We start from the raw sequence: 11,257 nt of genomic DNA on the forward strand, positions 1-11,257 counted from the left end.
AGTTTTTATTAGTCTTTGTCAAGTGAATAACAGTTAAGCATCCGTCAACATGTGAAGGCACTTTAACTTTGCGTTCTTGTCAAAATACTACATTTCGTAGACAACTGACATGTTACAGGCTCTTTAAACCTCGCCAATTGCTAAAGTGCAGGAACCTTGTCGCATCAAGGGCCATGTGACGTCATCCTAACGTTAAAAGCAGTGTTTAAAAACGACTTGCAATAGAAATGTGTTACTTCAGCAACCGCGACCAAAATGTGTCAACGATTGCAGGAATGCCACTTGTCTAAATTTCTTTGTATGTAGTCGATAAATAAAGTCTTTAAGATACAATAAAAAAATATTATTATTAAAAAAAAAGAACACAGATAGAAACTTACCATTGCGGAGGTTTTACTAACATACAAATCGATCGCACAAAGACAACCAGATTAATGACATTGTTAATTTGACTGAATTTATGTAACTTTCGTCAATCACTTTTAACTTAACGAAAGCTCGTAAACTCGATATTGATGACATCACTAGACGTACAACCTAAATACAACTTGCCACAAACTCTTGATAACTGAAATAAATATCTCAACCAAACAATTTCTCTCAATGAAAGCTCATCCAGCGAGTTTAGGGTTAACGACTGTAGCACCACATTCCTAACCCATTGACCGCTTGCAAGTAATTGGCGCGCAGACCATAGATTAACTACGTAACTGTCATTATCTCATTCGTGTGAATCACTGACTTGGGCATAGACAAGATGCATTTCTCCGAGGGCCAACGCTGGCGAATCACTCTAATATAAATAGCCAGTTATATTAGAGTGATTCGCCAGCCGAAAAGAAATTTCTTTTTTATCTAGCTCACTTTTTGAACAGCTGTGTCCCACAGCTGGGCAAAAAGGCCTCCATCAAATCCTTCCAGGATTCTCTATCTTGGGCTACGTGGATACAGTCATTATTAGTATACATTTTTCTATTCTAATGTCAAGTAACATTACCTAGGCTAGACTTTTGGTTACATTTCGCTGCCAATTCATAGATCCTTTATACGAATTACTGTATTGGTACGAATGGGAATAGTAAGCATCATTGAAACTAGTATTTGACTGTAGATGTCGGACATTTGCAATCTAATCTATACTTCTATACTTACTTAATATATAAAGCTGAAGAGTTTGTTTGTTTGTTTGAACGCGCTAATCTCAAAAACTACTGGTCCAAATTGAATAAGCATTATTTTTTGTGTTGAGTTGACCATTCATGGAGGAAGGCTTTAGGCTATAAACCATCACGCAGCGACTAATAGGAGCGAAGATACACTGGAAAATGTGAAAAAACAGGGAAAATTATCCATCTTCGAAGGCTTCCGTTAAAAAATTCTAACTTGTATCTTTTAACCACGCGGACGAAGTCGCAGGCAACAGCTAGTATCTTGTAACGCCCACGGGGGCGCTTCAAATAGTTGGAAAGGACAGCTGTCATTTTGGAAGCATATTGGAGTAGCTTACTAGTTCAGAAGCTACTGCAGTTGAAGTTTTTTATAAGGTAACTTATGATGATGGTTCCTAGGTGCGAATATTTAGTGTTTCCAAAAATTAAACATTTAGATCTAGATCTGTCTAGATCCGTAGGCTACGGGGAAAGACGCGTATGTCGTAAAATAATCACACTAGCTTATAAAAATTGAATTTTTGTGCATGTCTGTTACTTTGTCACATTCAAACAGCAAAACCAATTATGACAAATTTTTAAGGAGATAGCTGATACACTCAGATTTGTACACAGTCATACACGCGAATGAAACCTCAGGCAAAATACTTTTAAATTTTACAAGTATCTACTATTTCTATCAGTAATTATTCCGTCTCTACAAATCCACCTTCATTTGTTTTCCTCAAATAAGACAAGACTAGTCTGGTCAATGTCCTTTAATATCCAAAACTTGCAATGTGTGGGTAGTCGAAAATCCATTTGTTTGGCAACTTGGCCCACTGCGAGTCGCCTACGTGAACCAGATACCTGGGCTCCAATTCTGCTATTTACCATGGCCGATGAATGAATGAAAATTGGCTTAAAATGACACTTTTCGTATTCTCATAAGCATTTTATCTGAACAACTAGCTGTTGCCCGCGACTTCGTCCCCGTAGGTAGAAGATATTATAGTCCGATTTTTAATTAGAGGCAGTAAAATGACAATTGCAACTGTCATTTATACAAAAAAGGGTGACCCGCTACAATAGTGATGTTTGGAAATCTTACTACGACGATGACATTTAGTCATGCTTTATTTTATTTGTATCAAAAATTTACTATTTCTATTAATTGAGCTTTTATAATTGTAAGTTGATATTAAATTTGTTTTTCATCCAACCACTGCATAATGTCAGAGTTCATCCAGTTTGGAGTTGGATGCGCTCGACTTTTCTTGCATGGTAAGATTGGTAAGGTGCTTCATCTTATACCAGCACCGCAATTGGCTTTAATTTTAATTTTATAAATTTAAATTAATATATATATTTTTTTTACTTTTAAAAACAGTCACCGTGCATGTCTTTTGATAAATTGTCGTCAATATATTTTTTTATACAGAGCTAATTTGATATCTGAATAAAAAAATGTAAGCTCGACTAACTTATGATTGTAATAAGTCGATTCTAACACATCACTATTTATTTGGAATTAAAAACCTGCCACACTGGAAATGTCATTTTACTGCCTCGAATTAAAAATCGGACTATAGTTATGATTTATACCTGCCCTGTTTTTTCACATTTTTCAATGTATCTTCGCTCCTATTAGTCATAACGTGATGGTTTATAGCCTAAAGCCTTCCTCGATGAATGGTCTATTCAACATAAAAATAATTTTTCAATTTGGACCAGTAGTTCCTGACATTAGCGCGTTCAAACAAACAAACAAACAAACTTTATATATTAGTATAGATAATTGGAAATTTAGTATGGGAGGGTACAGTTAAGGTTAATATACTGAATTTTCAATTATTAAAGTGGCTTAATGCTCAAGAGAAAAGTAATAATTTCAAATTTAATCCAATTGCCATTCATTCATCGGCCATTGTAAATAGCAGAATCGGGGCCCTAACGTACTTGGTTTAATTGTTGCCTGTTTCAATAGTTTTGATCGCTTTAAAGGTTTATTTTTACTCTTCTATAATATCTGTTTTTGTCCTGTCTCTTCTATGGTCATCAATTTGTGTCACTATGGATAGATTTGTATGCAGAGTTTCGGGTCGAACCTAGTGCAATCAATTACCAACACAGCCACTAAGTTTTTCAAAGTTTTATCTGAGTGGAAAAATCTAAGGCAGGCCTTTGCCTTGCAGTGGGACAGTAACCGCTGATGAAAAAAAAAGGAATTTTCTTTGATTTATTCTGTGACACGTGGGTAAGAAATGGAAATTCTGTCCTATATGCATACATCTATTATAGCAGGGTTCCGTTTTTACCCTTTAGGTACGGCATCCAAAAAATAGCTTCAACTAGCAAAGAGTTAGCACAGGCAATGCTAACTTGGAAATTCGCCATGGAAACTCCATTATTGCGCTGGAAATTCTTGATAGTATCACATTTGGCATTTTTACAATGGTATTTGAATTGTTATTGGTCTATTACAGCAGTTATGGAGGTTTATGCTGTGTTGTGTAAGTCTTAACACGTTATTTGGTCCAATTTATGGTACTTTTTTATTGCTCTACTTTTTAGTCGAGTGCCATAGATTTTCTTTTTTTAAGAGTGCATCTATTTTTTGTACTAGAGAGCGATCATTGGAGACAAAACAGTATTGTTTGTGTAACGAACTTTCGTCGACGCCTTGCAGTTCTTATAGTTTATTCGATTCGTTTCATTGTTGTGGAAACAGGTTGTTGACGCAAAACTGACCTGTCTCAATCAAGTTATTCTATCATAACTTTCAAATGATTGTTAAAAGTAGAATTTTTAAATACATTTGTTTCACGGAGCATGTCCGGGTCTTTTCCAAAAGAATGTTATTTTGGAAAAACGCAACTGGAGTCTAAAGTTACTATTATAGAAAACACAGAATAAAAAAAAAAATGATTTCTATCTTGATTATTCTTTAAATCTTCAAATTATTCATTATTTTATTTGTATTTCGATTTTGATTCGAAAGAACTCAGAAAAACTTACAAACCCAATCTTAGGTATTTAAAAGTTCAATGTTTTTATTATCGGACAAAATGGAAGATAAGAAGCCATGTCCGGTGTCGAAATAACAATAAATACTTGACAAATATGGCTTCGCACTTCTTTTTAAATCGATAACACATTAGACCTTTTAAGGAGCTCGTTTCTAAGCTACAAATGCACAATTTGGATCACAGATTAAATTGCGCTTGATACGGTCAGTACGTGGATGGCTGATCTATCTACGTAATAACGAGTTCCTCCGTTTTCGGAAGACGCGTTAAATTATGGGTCCGGCTCCGGCTGTTATTCAAACATCTTCGATAGTCGTTAACTAACTAAGGGGTATCGTGTTTTCCAGATTACTGGGTTGAGGAGAACAGATAGGCAGTCACTCCTTGTAAAACACTGTTACTTAGCTGAATCCTGTTTGACTGGAAGACGATCCAACATAATTGGGAAAAGCCTAGAATCATGATGATAAGCCCCTTATTAGGTACAATGCCTGCAGCGATAGTTGTCAATCAGGATGAGATTAACGAAACTTCGTAATTTGTATGTTTTTAGGTTACATTTTTCACAGAATGCACATTAATTTAACCTCCGACAAAATTTGGCCCCACTGTGTCTGTCTGTGACATTTCTCTTAATATAACTCTGGAAAGGCTCTAGCATTAGCTAAATGCTCCTAGACATGATACATCAAAATGGGTTTAGATATTTTTAAGCAATGGATGCAAAAAGTGGTCATTCATTCGTGTTAAGAAGTTTATGAATTAAACTTATTTTAGCTACACTAATTTGACTGCACGGATAGCAGAGTGGTTGAGGTCGTCGCTAGTTGGATCCCCGCGTAGGACAAGCGTTTGCATGATCCACGAATGCTTGTTCCGAGTCTGGGTGTCTTTGTGCATGTGAATTGTATGTTTGTGAAACACCGAGCGACACAAGGATTAAATTCCTTAATGCGGGAGTCGTTTTATAAAGACATAGTATTTATATATGTAATCTATTTCTGGAATAGTTAAATTCATAGCTGAGCAACAAAGATGAGCTCCACGTTCCTATTTAAATACTTGGAAGGAATGCAATGACACTTCCGCGAAAGGGCATATACGCGAATAGATTATCTTTCTAGGAAGTGTCTAGCAAGCGATCAACTTAACTTTACTATGTATCTACCAAGCAGAGAAACAATAGGTAGGTGCCCTCAATGTGAAATGAGTGAATGATAAAAATGTCAAATCCAATAAGTGCACCAGCAATAATTATACCAATATTTAAGTTTTACTGCCAAAGAATTATCATTTTGACTGCAATACCTATATTTTTTGTCATTTCCTGAATGGCTTTATTTAAATTATTTTACAGTTCTTTAACTCCTGCAACTGTGCTGAATGCCATTAAAACTCGGAGGCAATTGCGTGCATTACTAGTATTTCCGAAAATGGAATGCGTTTGGAGCTACTAACGCCATCTATCGAGCCGTCGCGTTCAACTTTGTTAAAAATATACAAAGATGTTTATAATAAATTATTGTACCTATATTACATATTAAATACGCCAAGATCTTTATAAATCGTATCGTTAGCACACATGCATGCAATGTTATTTAACACATTTATAATTATCAAAAAGTTTTGCTTAAAAAAAAAAACAAACATATTTGTTAATAGATTTTATTTTATAATTATAATGTTAATTACACACAAACACAACACTTTCAGTCATTTGTATTACCTTCTAATCCATCTGAAGAATCGATTTCCGCGTTTTTTCCCGCTATTTTTCTTTTTCTTGCCCATTTTTCTTGAAAATCATACGTCACTAGCACTGTCAAACACTGTTTTTAAATTGTATATATGGCACTTAAGTTTTTAACCAAATACGCACTGACCGCACGCAAAGTCAAGCATTTTATTCTGACCGATACAGGACTCTTATAGGCTCTAAAAACAATAAAAAATTAACCACTAAATTAGTATTTCACAAAAACAGTTAAACACAAAAGCGAATTACAGTTTTATTTACAAATAGTTTTATTATTCTCGAAAATATTTACCAAAATGGCTGATGTTTAATCTATGAATTGAAACGTTGTTTCGAAGCGCGCGATGGCGTGTGCGCGATCGTACTGGGCATGCGCAGTGGACGAAATTAGACGAAAAAAAAAATGGATGCACAAGGAGAAATGCAGAGTCCATTTATTTTGGTACATCTCTTCTGAGATTGAATTTATAACGATTCTGTGGACTGCCCTTTAGGTGTAAATTACATGATGTTAATAACGTGTCTATTCGATACTTTTTCAATATGCAACATGTACTTAGTTTGATACGCCGATTTTATATCCGTCGATAATTTAATACGAGTTTGTTTTTGACCTTTTCTCATCAGGATTTTACGAATTAGAATATGGCAGCTACCTAACAGTTATTTATTAAATTAAGTAGGATATAAATAGTACGTGTTGAGATTAAATAAGCTTATAAAGCAATTTACGGAAATTGCCCTAATCAAAAGGGCGCCGCTAATAAACTAAACATATCAAATGACTCATTTAGTACCAAATTACATTATTAGTTGTTAACAAACCGCGTTATTTTTTTACGATCAATCAATTCAATTTTGAATGACTATCTCACTCCGTAAACGTGTTCATGATTATGTTATACAGCCAAAATTAATAATTAATTTAATTTTATCTTCATAAATATTAAAGCGAATTGGGAATTTATTTTTAACGCTTTCGCAACGGTTCATTTTAAAATGCGAAGGAAAGAACTTTGCAAAAACAAAAAACAAACATCAACCTAACCTAAAAATTCGCAGCAATCCTAAAATAATGACATCTATCAACCACAGATCATACATAATTTCAAATTTTAGGTTAACATAAAAAGAAAAGGGCAAGTGAGATTATTTTTAGACGCGCACCGTGACTCACTGCGGTCTAAATGAAGAGATTCGAAGAGATTGAATGCTTGAGGGAGTGACGAAGTGAAGACACTTGCTTTAAATTTACTTGGCTTGTGTATTCATGACTGCAAATCAGGAATGAAGCTGAAGGGAGAGTGAAAATTTATAATCACAATAATTAACGACAAAAACATATAACCAACTTCAAATATAACCTTTGAGACTACCTGGATTAATTGTTATGAAAGCAAAAGCTATTTTACTTCAAATAGATGACCCGATTTTGCTTTTTTTTATTGTAAACAACCGTAAGAATTAAATGTTGCAGCGGTTCGACTCGCGACCCCGCCGCGTCAGCTCATGATTAAGGACTCCGGTTGGGTCCGAAACTAGTCGGGCAATCCCGATAAATACGCATGAGTAAACTGTAGCAACATTCAATAACGATTTTGTTTTGTTGGTAAAACTGAAAAGATTTGATCTTCCCTTTTTAAATTCGGTTGAAAACGCACTAGCATTTGATGACACTTCTGGCTGAATGACCTACCTCTTTGTAAGCAAGAGGAATCTGAAAGAAACAAAAATATATCGGTTTGTGGGCTAAAACACCTACAGGTACTAACGGATTGTAATAAATGTATGAATAGGTACACTATTTCTAAACTAACCGCATTTTGAATAGTTCTACAAAAATAAACAAACATTACGTCACTAGAGTGCAGCACTATTTGGGAAACGTCCAACTGTCTGCCGCTAACAAGCTTTGAAGCTTAAGAAGATATCGGCCAATTCCTGTGACACATCTTTTTATTGATCTAGCCTACCACTAGGTTTTTGAGGACTGTTGCAGTTTTGTTATCGGGACGGCGTAATATAGGGGATCTACCACTACATCTTTAAGGACAATTATTATAGTTGTAGAAGTAGGACAGCGCAATACACTGCATAGAGTGGCGTCTTTTTAAACTTGGTTGCTAGATCCCAATGCGTTAGGCGGCGTCTTTTTTCCACAATTGTAATTTTATTTGCTTGAAGAGTCCGTAGAAGGCCTTAATAGACTTTTCTTCAGCTATAATGGCTTAAGCTTAATGGTTTCTGCTCAATATCGCATTTTAATCGTAACAACTATGTATTTGATTGTCCATAACTCATTTTATTGTACCTCAAACCAATAATGGTCGGCAGAATAGCAATTCAACGATCACTGTCAAAAATCCAAAGCCGCCATTAAGAAAAAAAATGTCATAATTCTATAAAAGTTAACAATATATCGATGTGATGCAACGCTTGGGCTTCGTCCAAATGTCCAGTTACCAGATAAGAATGAGGAAATGACAGGAATAACACAAGTCACCGGTACGTGAATAATTCTAGCGCGTCTATTTGTAAATATAACGCGCGGATTATAAGTTTAGGTTATGTTTTCGATTTGACAGATGACAGGTGCACTAATCGGTGTAAACATCAAAGAAAATAAAGTATCTCTTGATTTCATTTTCATTTTTTGAGCATAAATTCAATTGCATTCGAAGTCCAATTACTACAATTTCTTGGAAATCACTATTTTTGTTGTTTCTTATATGTATTTATAAATAATTATAATCTGAATTGTTTGCCACAAAAAAAACTTGTTAAACTTTTTCCAACAATATTTATCCTGGTATAAGTAGCTATTATTTCTATTTATTACTATTTTACGCGAGCATTAATTTTAAAATTTTATTAATGTTATAACTATACTCAGGTACTAGATTTTATCTTAGTTGTGGATTATTGTTTAACTATTACTGATATTTTTACAGTAAACCTGTACACATCATACATTTAAGTAAATTGGTACTCTATCACTACTTCACATTTAGGTATAGACTATAGAATACCGACGCTCGTTAAACCATAAAGGTTTCTATAAAGATAAGGTTATCTACCATGGTCAATCAGCGTAATGGATATAGAGAATGCTTTTAGGAATGAGGTCCATATAATGTTACTTAGGGTCACTTTCAAAATGGCGGGTAACTTAACGAAAGCACATAATTACGTTATAACCTCAAAACCGTTGATAAATTTGCTTTGACACAAAGGTCAAAGGTCATCAGGCTAAAACTCGTGATGAGTTTTCAGAAGTGACGTATATCTGTAAAGGGTTCAAACAGTCATTGACTGGTGATTATTTAGATAAGTATTCACATATAATTCTTGTATCACGATGTACCTAATTGAACTCTTTCGAAATGGCTCGACCGTGCATGTTGGGTAGGTCTGACAATCGAACAATATCTATTTTCATACCCTTTTTTCTCCTAGAACTCATGTACATGGCAGAACAATGCCTGAACTGATAAGTAGTTTAGTGTTAAAAAATTGGCAATACAGACAGAATTATCTATGTCGCGATTCTGTCTTGCACGTGGCTGTTTTTCTTGTGATAAATTTTCACAGATTTGAGGGTTTGGTTTGTTGAACCCTCCAACAGATCCCAAAAACACGTCAAGTTTGCGAAAAACACCGTCAAACGGATTTCAAACTGTTTAAATAATGTCTGAAGCTTTTGAAACCAACATGTTTTATCATTGGCGACCCTTTCTTTGAAGAACTATTTTAAAATAGCTTAACAGATCTATGCACAGCTAAACAGTTACAAAGGGGAGTCTAAAAACAGTCTTAGGTAGATGAACTAATAAAGAACTTTTCTTTCATGTTAAGAATAGCGAATAAAATAAACCATAGGCAAATAAACCGTCGCGAATTTCTTTTGACATGCAACTTAGCCATTTAGCCGCCATATTTCTGAATGCAGTTATTTTGAGTGCCTTAGTAATTACCAATATAAGATGATCTATTAGTTTGTATATTATTGATCTGTCTATAGGTCATATTAAACTGGTTTAAAGTAGTACCAATATACGATGAGTCAGTAATCAGTATATTTTTATAGTGACTATGGATCATATTTGACTGGCTAACGTTTCGCTTTGCACTTTAAAATGACATTTTTGATTGAATGTTGTTTTTTTAACACTTTTAATTTAAAGCTTGTGGAAGTTTTATAACAAGAAATATTCTCTGTTACTACGTACAAATCTATTAACACAACCAACGGAATTTCTAGTACGTGTATGTACATTAATTCACAAAAACCTAAACAATCGAAATCACAACGTAAACAAATCACAAACAACACATTAACTTCACAAAACCGGTACAGACTGAAAACCGAAAATCGTAAACCGTAAACACAAAAATAGCACAACGCAGCGCTATTCCTGGCCGCACACAGCCGAGTTTGTATTCAAAATTCGAATTTTAAATGAATAATAACCGTTTTTGTATTCAAGCTCTGGTTTTGAGTCCGGTAACGTCAGTCGTATAGAATTCTTACGCGGCAACTGACCTATTAGAAAACACAAGCTTTTCGGGAAGTCGTATGTTTAATTATAGTACGCTGTGAATCTCTGATACAGTATACGTAGAGATTTAAGATGATTTATCTGAGTGGGAACGGTCATGAGTGACATGTTAGGTTTGGTATTTAGACCGTTCTATAGAACGGTCTAACTTCATCAGCACGCATCTAAATGTCTATAATTGTTACTGATAATTATGTATTTTTTTTTATTTCCAGATAAAATTAGTTAGCGTTTGCCACTAACTATAGGCCTCAAATAAATGATTCACGTTGCTTGTCAAAAATAATAGTCTTGTTTTATTTATACAATCAAAATGTGAAAAATTTCATCACATTTTTCGTAAAAAACTACCTGCGGAAACTGATCTCGATTCACAAAAAAAAAATCATTAACCTAACCTATCTAGTCTGCAAAATAAAGTTCCTAAACCTTCAACTGATCTTCATTCACAAAAAAAAAAACGATGTTACCAATCAAAAGTCATAAAAATTGCCTCAATCTTACAATACCTACTTCCTATGACCCCATGGGATTCATTTCCCTTTAGTTTTAAGACAATGGCAACAACATCCTCACTATAACCGAGTGGAATACTTATTGTGAATTGTTTGGCTTCCGCCGTTACTGCTTTATATATCCTGGAAGATAAAGTTATTGTGATACAATGCTTTGCATATCAGATGCTAGTGATTGGCAGTGCTATTTAGCTAACGAGACGGACTGAAGAAGTGTGTTATTAAAGGTATTTATAGTAAAAAGTTATGG

The 11,257-nt window shown here is 34.4% G+C and overlaps 1 protein-coding gene across 2 annotated transcripts in view; it reads right to left on the bottom strand.

Annotated features, from left to right (window-relative positions):
- Positions 1-10,581, bottom strand: part of LOC113504329 — a 42,570-nt gene extending 31,989 nt beyond the window's left edge. Inside the window, exons 1-2 of one of the 2 annotated variants that reach the window (XM_026886589.1) lie at positions 10,405-10,581; positions 5,904-6,112 (exon numbers count right to left, since the gene is read on the bottom strand). In XM_026886589.1, coding sequence (XP_026742390.1) covers positions 5,904-5,968 — 65 coding nt within the window. In that variant the 5' untranslated portion in view covers positions 5,969-6,112; positions 10,405-10,581. Of the gene's footprint in view, positions 1-5,903; positions 6,113-6,225; positions 6,695-10,404 lie in introns of those variants that run through there. The other variant, XM_026886590.1, reaches the window with a different exon arrangement.
- Between the last annotated feature and the right edge of the window lie 676 nt (positions 10,582-11,257).

The sequence above is a fragment of the Trichoplusia ni genome, chromosome 21 (assembly GCF_003590095.1).
Source record: "Trichoplusia ni isolate ovarian cell line Hi5 chromosome 21, tn1, whole genome shotgun sequence".
NCBI classification, from domain to species: domain Eukaryota; kingdom Metazoa; phylum Arthropoda; class Insecta; order Lepidoptera; family Noctuidae; genus Trichoplusia; species Trichoplusia ni.